A 13,015-nucleotide genomic window follows, 5' to 3' on the forward strand; every position below is an offset into this window, starting at 1 on the left:
AACTCATCGGATCTTGCGTTTCGATTGTCGGCTGGTGGCTGTGCGTGATCTGTAATGGCGTCGATCGCGTTGAGTTCTTCCTTGGCTCCAAATTTCGAGGCGATCTTCTGAAATTCCCTGTCGCAGTTGTCTGACCGAGCGAAGCTGCCGTGAACGGTTATTGGGGTCCCGTTGTTGCCTGGCATCTTTAGCTTCAGTATGCATAATGAGGCACGGCCATGAATTTGGCAAACGCAGGTCTGCCGAGGATGGCGTGGTACTGAGATTCCCAGTCGACTACCTCGAACTCAATCCTTTCTTTCCTGAAATTACTGGGCGTGCTGAAGACTACGTCCAATGATGTTTTACCCAGCGAGTAGGCGGGTCGAGTCGGTATAATGCCGTGGAACCCTGTGTCGGATTCTTTTAGCATGTCGACTGTTAAACCCATTGCCCTCATTGTGCTGGCGAATAACAGGTTCAAGCCACTTCCACCGTCCATAAATACTTTGCCCATATTGTATCCTCCAATCTGTGCTTCCAGAACGAGGGCCGCGTGACCGGGCCTTGGGACGGCCTTCGGGTGATCCGCCCTGCTGAAGGTGATGCTCTGATCTGACCAATCGATAAAATCCGGCGTATCAACCATGGCAACTTCTGCGTATTTTACTTCTCGGGAGAACTTTTTGATTTCTCTTTTCGAAAAGCTGGTTTTGTGGATCATGTTGATCTGTCCACGCAGTGCTGGGAATGCCTCGACTGGTTCATATTCGTCTTTTTCCATTGGCTCGTATGGTTCTGGTACATATGGCTCTGGCTGATGACCACAGGACCTCGCTTTCTCTTCTATTATGCGAACTCTTGATGTGGCTTCAGCTCTAAGATCGTCGCAGAACTGCCGAATCTCAAAGAAGTGTCGGCAGTTCCTTAACAGATGGCTGGACTTCTCCCGACCATCCTTAGGATCGAAATAAGAGTGGAGATAACACGGTGCTTCAAGTTGCTCTGTAGCTGAGAGGTGTGGAGAACGGGTGCGTCCTCTGATTGATGACATGTCATAGCATCGAGAGTGGACTGCAGTTTGGCCTTCCTCTTCACGGTGCGAACTCCTTCGTCTCTTTCTTTGTCCAGCCGCGGCGTCGAGATTTTCCCGGTTGCTCTCTCGTATGCTTCTGGGCGAAGCCTTTAGGGTTGCTGCCGAAGGGATACCTTTCTGAGGCTCAGCCTTTGAGTGGGACGCGCCGGCCCCGGGGAGGCGGAGAAAACCTCCGGAGTCGACGACGAAGTGGACGCCACCGAAAACAACTTCCGTGTTGCGAGACGATGCCATAAAATTCGGGTGAAGCTCTTCGCGGTGCGGCACAAATTCGAAGGATCCGCAGCGGATCGGGTCTCTTGACTTTGCTGGCGTCGGTGACTCGAGTAAGAACGCCGCGGACGTAACTGGTGCTGCCGATGACCTGCCTTGTGCCGACAGGCTTCCCACAGACGGCGCCAATTGTTGAGGGTACTCCTCGCCAATGCCCTCTGATAGGGGCTTAGGGTTGATGGAATCCTGTAGGCTGACACGAGACATCGGTTCACAGACAAGCGGGGAGAGCGATTTACCCAAGTTCGGGGCCCTCGATGAGGTAAAACCCTTACGTCCTGCCTGTCTGTTCTTTGATTATGAAGACAACGGGTTACAATGGGGTGCCGAATAGTTCGGCTGAGATCTAGTCGAGATTGCTGTTGCTAGGGTTACCTAGCTCTAAGCTTTTCCTGGCTAAGGTTGCTAAGATTGTTCGTGTCCCTCGGCAGCCCCTCTCCTGGCCTTTATATAGGGAGGCCAGGTCTCAAGGGTCCTAACCGAGGACGACTAGGTTTACAGTAGTTTAGATCCAATCTTTCCTTGTTTGTTCGCTTCCTTGTCTTGCCCGTCAAGGAATCTTCTGATGCGCCGACCTAGTGGCCCATCTTGCCTTCAGGTATCTTCATGGGCCTCCAATTTGTCAATACCAGATAGGGCAATACTGGTTACCCGAAGGGTAATGCCCACGTCACCGTCCCCCCGGCAGGAAACCCCCAACCTCGACCATTTGACATATTTTAAACAAATTTAACATAAAATTTAACAAGTTCGGCGACCAAGAGTACGAAAATTGCTGAAACAAATTCGGCGATAATCAGTACAATGTTTAACAAGTGCTGAAACAAATGAAGCACACAATTTCACAATTTTTCAAACAAATTAAGACAGACTAGTTGGCGTCGGCGTTGGCGTTGCCTCGGAGCCTCCATATGTGCTCCACCAGATCATCTTGCAGCAGCTGATGCATTGTAGAGTCTCGAATCTCCTGGCGCATAGCAATGAAGGCGGCCCATGATTGAGGCACCTGGTGATTAGGCTGTGCAAGAGGACCCTCTCTCTCATATGGTGCTTCTTGCTCAGCCAGAGAAACCGGATGCTTTCGCTCATTTTCAATAATCATATTGTGTAGGCACACACAACAGTTCATCACCTCCCACATCTGATCTTTGGACCAAGTCATAGCGGGGAACCGGACGACAGCAAATCTCTGCTGGAGGACACCAAATGCACGCTCGACGTCTTTTCGGCAAGCTTCTTGTTTCTTGAGAAACTCGCAAAGTTTGGGGGTGCTAGGGTTCGAGATAGTCTTCACAAATGTTGCCCACTTTGGATAGATACCGTCTGCAAGGTAGTATCCTTTGTTGTAGTGCCGACCATTGATCACATAGTCCACCGGGGGAGCATGACCCTCAACAAGCTTGGAAAAGACCGGGGAGCAGTTTAGGACGTTGATGTCATTGTTGGATCCAGGCATACCAAAGAAAGAGTGCCAAATCCAGAGATCATGGGTAGCCACTGCTTCAAGTATCACAGTGCAGCCTTTTTTGTGACCCTTGTACATTCCCTGCCACACAAACAGACAGTTCTTCCATTGCCAATGCATGCAGTCAATGCTTCCAAGCATCCCTGGAAAACCTCTAGCTTCATTTGTTGCAAGGATTCTCTGAGTGTCTTCGACAGTGGGTGATCTCAAGTAATAGTCCCCGAACACTGCTATGACGGCCCTGCAGAACCGGTAGAAACAATCAAGGGCGGTGGACTCCGCCATTCGAAGATAGTCATCTGCAGTATCACCGGGAGCTCCATACGCCAGCATCCTCATAGCCACTGTGCACTTCTGCAGTGACGAAAATCCAACCAAACCAGTGCAATCCGCCTTGCATCTGAAGTAGGGATCAAAGTCTCGGATGGCATACACAATTTCCAGAAATAACTTTCTGCTCATCCTGAAACGACGCCGGAAAACACTCTCACCGTGCAATGGATTGTCGGCGAAGTAGTCGGCGTACAACATGCAGTAGCCCTCCATTCGCTGTCTCGGCTTGCACTTCCGGCGACCTGGTGCCGACCCACCACGTCGACCAGTCGCCAGTCCGGCGTACATGCTTGCCAAGCAACCGAGGATCATCATGTGCTCGTCATCTTGGGCGGCTGCTGCCATCTCTTCTTGCATAAGCTCGACGAACATCTGCTCCTCCTCTTCGTCCGAGTCCATGGCCGGCGAGGCAAATGGACGAACACCTGACGGGCGTGGTCGAGGCAACCCGAGCCGCGAGCGACGAGGAGCAGGCCAAAGTCGGGAAACAGGCCGGCGGAAGAGCAGCCAGATAGGCCGTCGTCGAAAGACGGCGGAATATAGGCAGGTGGGGAAGGAGGGACGGCGGAATCTGGGCAACAAGCCGGCGGGGTGGTGCCGGCGGCGAGAGAGATACGAGGGGTGGAGGTGGGGTTCGTGTGTCGAGTCACCGACAGATCGGGCCCTTCCCCGCTTTTCACTCGTCAGGAGTCCCCGATAGGTCCCCGGGGGGCCGGGGATGGCGTGGGCTCGCCGGATGGATGAAGGGCCAAATCCGGACGAAAACGAGGAACCGGGGTCGCGACTGGGCCGAATTTCGCCGTCCGAATGGGAAAATCGTCGCTCGGGGGCCTCGTCGGGGGGACGAGTGGAGATGCTCTTATCCTTTCGTTGCGCCGTCGTGAGCCCCTGATTCTTGATGGCAAGGCCTTGGTCCCCTTCCAGCTCCGCCCGGCCGGTGCATAGCTGCTCACCACCCTCACGGCGTGTTCCCACCATGTAAGGAGGACGCAGTTGTTCAAACCCTGTTGTTCAAAAATCAGTAAGCTCAGTTAGTGGTTCTCTAAACCTATAGGGCCCATTTGGTAAGCTGCATGCCCCTTGGCTCGCATTGGCTCAGCTTTTTCGGCCTGTTTGGTTACCTGGTCGACGCGCGTTCTTGCAGGAACCGGTTCTCGAAGCACCCTCGGGCCAGGCCATGGAGGAACGCCCGGTTCGGCCGTTTCTAGCGAGCCACCCCCGTTTCCGCAGAAGTGGAGAACGCAACGTCCTCGTAGAGCCACCGCGGGAGATGGCGGGAGCTCGCGCGGGACGATGAAATCTTGGCGCCATGAATTCGGTCACCGCGCTTGAATTTTCGCCACCGTATATAGGGGCGGCTCTCTCACCGGCAAATCCAAATCCCACATTTCCCCCCATTTCGAGCTCATCCACCATTCCCGATCTAACGACATGGCCGGCTCTACCTCACCCGCACGGTCGGCGAGGCTTGCGGCGGCGACGGCGGCTGTGGCGGCGGCTACTGGCAGCGGAGGATGGTCGTCTTCTTCGTGTGTGTCGATGACTTCGGTTGTGGTAAGCTTCTGCAAACCCTAGCCTTAGATCTAGATCTTATGGGTACACTACCGGGGTCTGAACGAATCTATTGTAGGACATTCCTTCGTCGCCGGTGGAGGTTGTGGAGGTTTTCCAGGTTCCATCTGACTCTTCGACGGGGACGGTGGTGCTGCCTGCATCTTCCACTGGGACGGTGGTGCTACCTGCATCTTCACCAGGTCCCCTGCTTCCCCTACCTCAGTGTTGCGTGTGGTTCCTTTGACTGTAAGGCTGATCTTACCTACCTCGCTGTCCTTTGATGTGGTACTGGTAGTTCATAGATCTGCTAGTGCTTAAGGATGTCCATGTGGTAGTTCATTGATCTGCTCTAGTGTTTGTCATGTAGGCGATCATACCTTTGGGCTCCCCTGATCTGTCTGCGCCAAGTGTGAATGCTCAGCCATCTCTGATAGCAAGCAAACCAGCCATGGTTTGGAAATCTGAGCTATCAGAGTTTGTGCTGAACCGGTTGGTTCAGCTCGTCCGTAGCGGCGCATGCTTCAACATGAGATTCAAGGAGCATCAAATGAAGAAGGTAGCCGTGGATGTTCTTGCATTCGCCGACGTACATGTCACCACTCTTCAGTTGTACAACCACATAAAAAACTGGAGGATGAAGTGGAGCATCATCATGAAGATGAAATCCGATCGCATTCTGGACTGGAGCAAAGACGGTTGCTGCTTCTACGACGGTGTTGAAGGGGCGGCAGACGAGTACATCCTGGTACGAATCCTCATTGAGCTCCTGCATAGATCTGAAAGTATATACATGTCAATGTCGTCCGCACTAACAGGTGTTCCTTGTCTATTGCAGCGGTACCCGAAGCACCGTCAGTACGTCGGCACCCCGATCACCAACTACGCTCAGATGAAAACGATCTTCACTCTCCGGTTCGTCTGCAAGACGCAACTCTTCCAGCCTAACTTGCTAGTCAGGACTATCGACTTCATTGCAGACAATGAAACCGAGTATACCGTCTACCGTAAGTTGCAGCCACCGGAGAGGATGAGCTGGCTTAGGACCTGGCTCCGCAACCAGTTTTCTGCTTAGTGCTTCTGTTTACTTCTCATGATCCGCTGATTTTGGGAGGTGATCTTGTATCCCTCTATTAGCTAGGACTTGTTAGAACCTGATCCCCGGTTTGTAATGATGAATTTGTTCGAGGTTGTATATACTAACCCCTCGTGACGAACCTGTGATGCATCACGAAGTAGTTGCTTCGTTCGTGATGCATCGCCCACTAAGTATTAGTTGTTGTGTATTACCAGCATCTTTTCTGATGAACTGAATCTCATGTGTGTTGTTATTCAGTACTGGGTAACCTCACCACTCAAAGTGAAGGGGTTACCACAGCATTGAGCTATCTGCAACCAAACAGGCCGTGGGTTGCACGACCTGGGAAGAACGGGCTGGAAACGGGCAACTAAACGATGGGGCCCGGGTTCCTTCTCCGGCGCGCAAAAGGCAGCACAGCCTACCAAACGACCCGCCAAAAGTGGTCCATGCCCCGTTAGCGACGCGCAGGGGCTCCCATCTCGCTGCCGCAGTCATGCAGCAAATCAGCCTAGGCAACCAAAAGCGCTCTTAGGTGTTAGTTTTGTTTGACACTTTCTGGTTCAGTTTTAGCAGCTATTATCTCCGTTCCAAAATGTAAGTTTTTTGTAGAAAGCTAGGTAGCTTTATGTCAGTTTGAATAAGCTCTTTCCTAGCCGTATTTCTGTTGGATGGCATGATCACCCGAAAAACGAGAAAAACTGTGACGCTCTGCAAAACCGACTGTCTCCCTCTGTTCCTCGTCTTGCACAAATTCATAAATTTACATTAGTCTCATGCAAAACCGGCACGAGTTCCATAGTAACTTTTCATGGCAATTAATATTTCTCTCGGTAGTATTTGCTGACACAGCACATTATTTTTCTGTAGAAGCCACAATATTTGCATTTTAGAATTATCGAATAGCCTATATAAAAAATTCTCATTCAAATGTTCATTTATACTATATTGAACTCGGGTGTCCAATGTCCAAATACCCCAAAGGAAAAAATGTCAAATGGTGCAACTCAACCTTTATATTTGTTTTCTGTTGAAATGGTTTACTGCTTCAAACCTATAACTAAAATTAGGCAGGCACCTTTAACAGCAGAAAATATCTTGAATTCCTGGCCTGAGCTTGATTATGAGGATGAAAGCAATTTTTATTATGAGGAGGAAAGCAATTTTTAAACAGAAGGTTGTAGCCCTACCTTAAATTAATAAGGTGGCAAGTTGTCTCTGAGACGGAAAAAAACAATCAAGCAAGAGAGGAAATGAAACACAGATTGAGCTTCGTTTCCGTTGTCCATCCTTACGATCAGTCTGAAGAGGCATCGAAGCTGGTGAAGAAGAACGCCATTGAGTGTCGCGCCAACGTCAACCTTCTAAGGCCAAGCAAAAAAAAACCAAGCACCATCGGTTTCCACCTCCACAGAAAACTCCTTGGTTTCTCGCCCCGGATCGAAGGGCGCCGGACCGCTGCCGGGGAGAAAGACTCCGAGCACTTGTCTCGCCGCGCTGCCACCCACGAACATTGCCGCGATCCGCAGGCCACACCACAACACACCAGACCAAGCTGCCAGGAGCAGGCAAAGACAAAGCCTACCACCACCGCCGAGCTCATCCACCCATACCCGCTATCTCAAAACGACGCCTCCATCGAGGGAACGACACCAGAGCTCCACCGTTATCCAAACCGAAGTTTTGGATTTTCACCTTAGATATGAAGAGCAGGGAGGGAGAATATACAACCTCGATGTCACCTTCAAGAAGAAGCACGGCGCTATCAGCGTTGTCAACCTCGTGGCCGCTAAGGGTTTCCCTCGGTCTAGAGCCCACATCCAACCAACCCCACCAAACCACCAGAGGGAGTCCGGGGCCGGGAAGGTGGGATGAGTCGCCGGAGGCCCGTCGGGGCGACCTCCGCACCAGGCCTGCGCTGGCTGCCCCTTCACCGCCCACACGGGTGAAGAGCCCAGACAACAACACCGGCATCCGCCACCAGGTCGACGATGCCCCACCACGCGCCCAAGGCTATCGCCCTGAATCCATGGTCCCAGCCCGGTTAGAGGAGCACATCACCCAGCCACCAGCCAGCCATCAGACCCCCCCCCCCCCCCCCCAGGAGAATTGTTAAAGAACGGAAAACAAGGGGTTTACACTCAAACTTATCCAAAGAACATGATCCATTTCAGGAGGCATGTACGACGCTATGATTGTCATAATACGGGGCAAGGTTTATTTTTGTTTTTGTTTTTCGGATAAACTTTTGCTAATTTTTCAATGTATTGATTTTCCTGTATACCATTAATGTATGCAATTTTTTTTATATTTGTACTCCCTATGTCTCTAAAAAAGTTATAGATACGTATCTAGAAAAAGTTGAGCAAAGTTTTTTTGGGACGGAGGGAGTAGTACATTTTTCTCAAAGTTTTATCTGTACTATGCGCAACAACTTCTCTACAGAGAAAAGAAAATCAGTAGTTTTTGCAAGGCGGAGATAATTAATAAGAATCTCGTAACAAGTTTATGAACTACAGGACGACAAGGCTGGATTACGGCAAGGCTGGATTAAGGGTGTTTCAGGCCCTTAGGATTGCAGTTAAGGATGAACTCCAAATTGTAGAAGACGCACTTCATTCTTGTTTTGACTGCCTAGCAACAGATTGCCGTCTTGCTGTAATCTCATTCCACTGCTTAGACTGAATTGTGAAGCAGACATTTCTGGAGCTTATTCATAGAGACGATGCACATGATGGCGATAATGACTTGGCGTGTGCTGAGATTGACGATGAAGATGAACCCAGGTTTAAGCAGAGAGTACAAGGTAGTAATGACACTGCGCTGACAAGAGTACAGGAAATATTGGGTAATACTACTAGCTTCGATTTACAGAGGACTGGCTATTGGGAGGACAAACAATTCCTTTTTTTTTCTCTACATGGATGACAAACAATTCTTGAGAAGTTGAGATGTGTCTCATCTCATGCAAGTAAGGAGACGAGGGAGCTTCTGCAGATATCTCATGCCCTTCCTTCTAGTCCTTTCTAGAACCTTCAGTATCATTGAACTTGTGTTGATTTGAGAGCGAGTTCTGAGTAGAGTGTGTGAGATAGCAGGGGCATAACAATTTCAGACTAAACTTGCATAGTAGTTCTGAATCTTAAATTCTATGTATCAGATTTTCAATATGTTGTTTCTAAGTAAACCAAACTGTTCATCCAAAAATCTAAAGCAGCACTGAAACCAAACTGGATGCATTGGGTCCAAGAACCATAGCAGTTAAAGTGCCACTATCAAGTTGTTCATCTGTTGTTTCTAAGTAAACCAAACTGTTCATCCAAGAATCTAAAGCAGCACTGAAACCAAATTGGATGCATTGGGTCCAAGAACCATAGCAGTTAAATTGCCTCTATCAAGTGCTAGCATTACTAATTGGTTTTGAGCACACAAGCATCTGAAGTAGTATATCTCCTAGACATGTATAAGTTATAACCCGAATATATATGCACAACTTAAGTATATCGGTTATGCAAAGGTGTTCAAATACTGCTAGTACCAGAAAACAAAAGACAGCTAGATAAAACTTTCAAAAAAAACTACATAAAGTAAGACAACAAAAAAATCACCAACTAAGAAATGGCCATGTATGACAAGCAATTAGAAACTTTAATAGATAATGGTAATGTGCAAGCAGTGCACCGATCATGGCAACATTAAGGCCCGGCAGCATGGAATGGAGAAATTCCTCACTAATTTCAGAGTACCAAGCTCAGACCTATATATGTATGGTAAGCAAATCATGCTAAAATCAATAACTGCACAACGTAATAGATAGAACAGGAGCTGTTTAAATCGGAAAAACCCATACTCCTAGATAGCCCTGCTGTCAATTGACTTGCAAAGTACAGAATAAGGTTAAAGATAAATAAAGTAAGATATGCCAGACTTTCCAAGGAACATACTTAAGGAAATTCCGAATGATATGAAACATTGTAGCTCTTAGCTGAAACTTTATCTGATTCTGTTACTCTCAGAATCCCACCAGCATATACATCCACATAATTGCTACTTAGTTAGCACAAACTGTGCAACATAATAGAGATCGCGAAAACCATGCCACAACATGATAGAGAAATCCCATGAAATGCAGGTATTTAGCTGCTGCAAGTCCGGCAAAAGTGTAGGTGCCAGTAGTCTTCTACCAGCTAGGAACGGTGCTACTAGTTAACTTCAACACTTAGAGATTCTTGATAGTCGATGAGGTCAAAAGGGTCAGCAAACGAAAAGTCAGATGCTAGTTGGTGGGAGAAAACTGGAGATCCCCCGCCAGCGTGTGGGCTCTTGAAGAGCTGAAGTTTACAGGCTTGACTAATCCATTTTGCATTTATCAGGGGCTTCAGTTTGACATTCACATTAGCCCCCGAAGAGAAACATTCACTGGCCACCACAACCACCATCTTCTCCAGCACCCGAGCCCTCTCCGCGATGAACTCACAGAAAAACACCTCCTTCAGCGTCTGCACGACACATTTAATGGGACCGCCCTCCTGCAAGAACTTGAGATTGACCTTGCCAGTGGGCTCTTGAGCTATCTTGGTCTTGGACTGCAACCGAAATCGGTCCATAAATATATAAATGAGGATATATCATGCATCAGCAATTATTATAGTTATATATTCTGAGTTTTTGTCCATGTTATAGTCATATATAAGTAGTGCTAATGCATAATGCCTAATGCAGCAAATCTTCAAGTGGAGTTAAGCTAAACCAAATTTACCCTTTATCTAGGAGAAAACCAGTTTTACCTGGACATGGAGCGTCTCGAGATTTGGAAAACTTGTGAGGTAGCCAGACACCTTCTTCAGAGCACAACGCAGTCCAAATTGCATCTCTATGGCCGAGATGTTGACACTGGGGACAATTTTCTCATTGGTCCCATCCTGCAATGTAGGAACTAATTAAGATCATCATAAGTTTATGATGACAAATGTGAAGTAGAATCTAGCTAGTGTGCTGCTGCCTAGGAACGTACCACGGTGACAGTTTTGGTAATCTCGATCTCACAATCTCCTGGCTCAAGGTATCCCAGTATACGCAGGTTGGGTGCATGGCCAATCTTGATCATGGAGCGGCGCAGCTTACCCTTGGTAGTGCGCTGGCCAAAAGTTGTCCACTGAAAGAGCCTCTCCAGGCGAGGGGCATCCACCACCTGGATGTCCTCCAAGTAGGTCAAGCCCACTAGGAGGCACCTTAGGCTTTGACTGACCAGGCGGAGGCGCACTCCAGTCTGGCTTCCCGAGATGACGAGAATCTCCAGAACGGGGCTTCTTTCGAGGATGAAGGCGAGGTCCCGGTCCTCCATGACAGTGAAGCAGAGGCCGAGCTCCCGGAGGTTGGGGAAGGTGGCGCGGCGCGGTACGGCGGCGGTGTCCTGGAGCCTCGAGACCCCGAGGTAGAGGCGCGCGGGTGAGAGAGGCGCAGCTGAAAAGCGTGGTGGGGAGGCGCAGGTCGATCGGCCACGGGCGGTTGACAAATACGAGTTCTTTGACGCGCGCCCTTGGCGGCGAGGACGTCGAGCCAGCGCGCCATCTCGCCCCGGTGCTCGTTCATGGTGGTGCAGGTGAGGTGGACGCAGTGGAAGGGGCCCGGCACTAGTAGAAAATCTCTTATCAGTACCGGTTCCAGAGGGGCTTTAGTACCGGTTGAGCAACCGGTATTAATTATCCGGCACTAAAGCCCCCCCCCCCCTTCGTACCGGTTGCTTACGAACCGGTATAAAAGGCCCTCCACGTGGGCCACCAGGAGAGCTCAGGGCCAAGGAGCTTTGGTACCGGTTGGTAATACGAACCGGTACCAAAGGTTCCCACCCGCGGCAGGGAATTTGCCCAAATCTCTGCCGCGGCAGAGAATTGGTTTTTTAGGGTTTTTGGAGGGGTTTAGGGATATCGGTTTGTTTTATATCGCGTCGATGCACCAGAAACGCGTTTGGGTTTAGGTAGTACATGAAGATCAAGATGATGCATAGCAAGTTGGTGCATATAATATAACACACATGTTATTGCATAAGATCGCAAATTAAGTAGCACTATGCATGAAGATCGATCTTCATGCATAGTGGTACTCTCCGAGGCGTACTCTATATATGTCTATTACATGTAGCATAGTGGTACTCTTCGAGTCAACTATATACTCCCTCCGTTCCTTTCTATAGTGCCTATAGATTTTTGTCATTTGTTTCAGAATATAAGGTTGTAGCTTAGCTTTTTTTCAATTACCCCCTCCCCGTTCAGCTTCCAAATCGTTTAGGTCCCAAATTTGTTATGGTAAGTTCGTAAGATATGGATTTTTCAAATTTTACATTGATCTCAAATCGTTCAGCTAGGGATCTTGTGTACAAAATACTCTTGCGCTAATTTCCGTGCCAAAAAACTATAGGCACTATAGAATGGAATAGAGGGAGTATGTAACATGTACATCTTCATTCATAGTGGTACTCTGCGAGTGGTGGTATGACGTCCCGAAGGAAAAATCCCGCCAATTCCTCGCCTATTGCTATGAAGCGGTCATCGATTGAGAGCTTGTTCCGCTTTCTTGCCAACTATAAAAGAATAAGATACAAATGAATACATGAAACAACTATTACTGAAACTCAGCACAACTTATGATAACAAAACAAATTTGTGAAGATTGTTTTTGTACCTCTTTATTTCTTTCATTATTCGTTCTCTCGCTGACAATTCTGCGGATGTACTCGCAAACGAAGAATCCACAGAGATCGGTCCCCGGAGGTTGTTGCGGGCATTTCTTTACAAGAATATAATTCAATCAAACAATAGTCAAGTATGATAATTAAAAGGTGTGTGGACCTAGGTAGTACTACTTACTTTCGCACGCCATCGCAGCTTCGGTGTCCATTCACGGGACGTATCTTCCTTGATGAAAGTTTGCCATACGCTGCTCGACAAAAGAAAATGCATAAAAGAGTCATCAATTAGTTCAAAGCAGGAAATTAACGAAACAAACCGATAAGAATTAAAATTACCTTCTGAGCATTAAAAAACAAGACACGTATAGATCCTTTTTTTTGCTTAGTGAGTCCAAGACTTCAACTTCTCCAATTTCCAAATTGATGACGAGAAGAATAAAGTGAAACCTACGCACGTTTCAATATGTAGTGTCATATATATAAGTCATTAGTTAAAATTTTGACATACGGTGAGCAAAATATAATGTGTTATAAGACAGTAAGACTCACTCG

At 48.3% G+C, this 13,015-nt stretch overlaps 1 protein-coding gene and 1 long non-coding RNA gene across 2 annotated transcripts; both read right to left on the reverse strand.

Annotated features, from left to right (window-relative positions):
• Positions 1-9,703: 9,703 nt before the first annotated feature.
• LOC127308434 (uncharacterized) lies at positions 9,704-11,346 on the reverse strand. Its single transcript, XM_051339256.2, has 4 exons — positions 11,295-11,346; positions 10,790-11,238; positions 10,563-10,697; positions 9,704-10,361 (listed from the first exon to the last, which is right to left on the reverse strand). Exons 1-4 carry the CDS (start codon positions 11,344-11,346, stop codon positions 9,978-9,980), a joined length of 1,020 nt encoding a protein of 339 aa, XP_051195216.2. The 3' UTR covers positions 9,704-9,977.
• Positions 11,347-12,287: 941 nt separating this feature from the next.
• LOC127308435 (uncharacterized) lies at positions 12,288-12,792 on the reverse strand. The gene is made up of 3 exons (XR_007856574.2): positions 12,642-12,792; positions 12,457-12,561; positions 12,288-12,355 (listed from the first exon to the last, which is right to left on the reverse strand). It is a non-coding gene; the product is annotated as an uncharacterized lncRNA (long non-coding RNA).
• Between the last annotated feature and the right edge of the window lie 223 nt (positions 12,793-13,015).

The sequence above is a fragment of the Lolium perenne genome, chromosome 6 (assembly GCF_019359855.2).
Source record: "Lolium perenne isolate Kyuss_39 chromosome 6, Kyuss_2.0, whole genome shotgun sequence".
Lineage (NCBI taxonomy): Eukaryota > Viridiplantae > Streptophyta > Magnoliopsida > Poales > Poaceae > Lolium > Lolium perenne.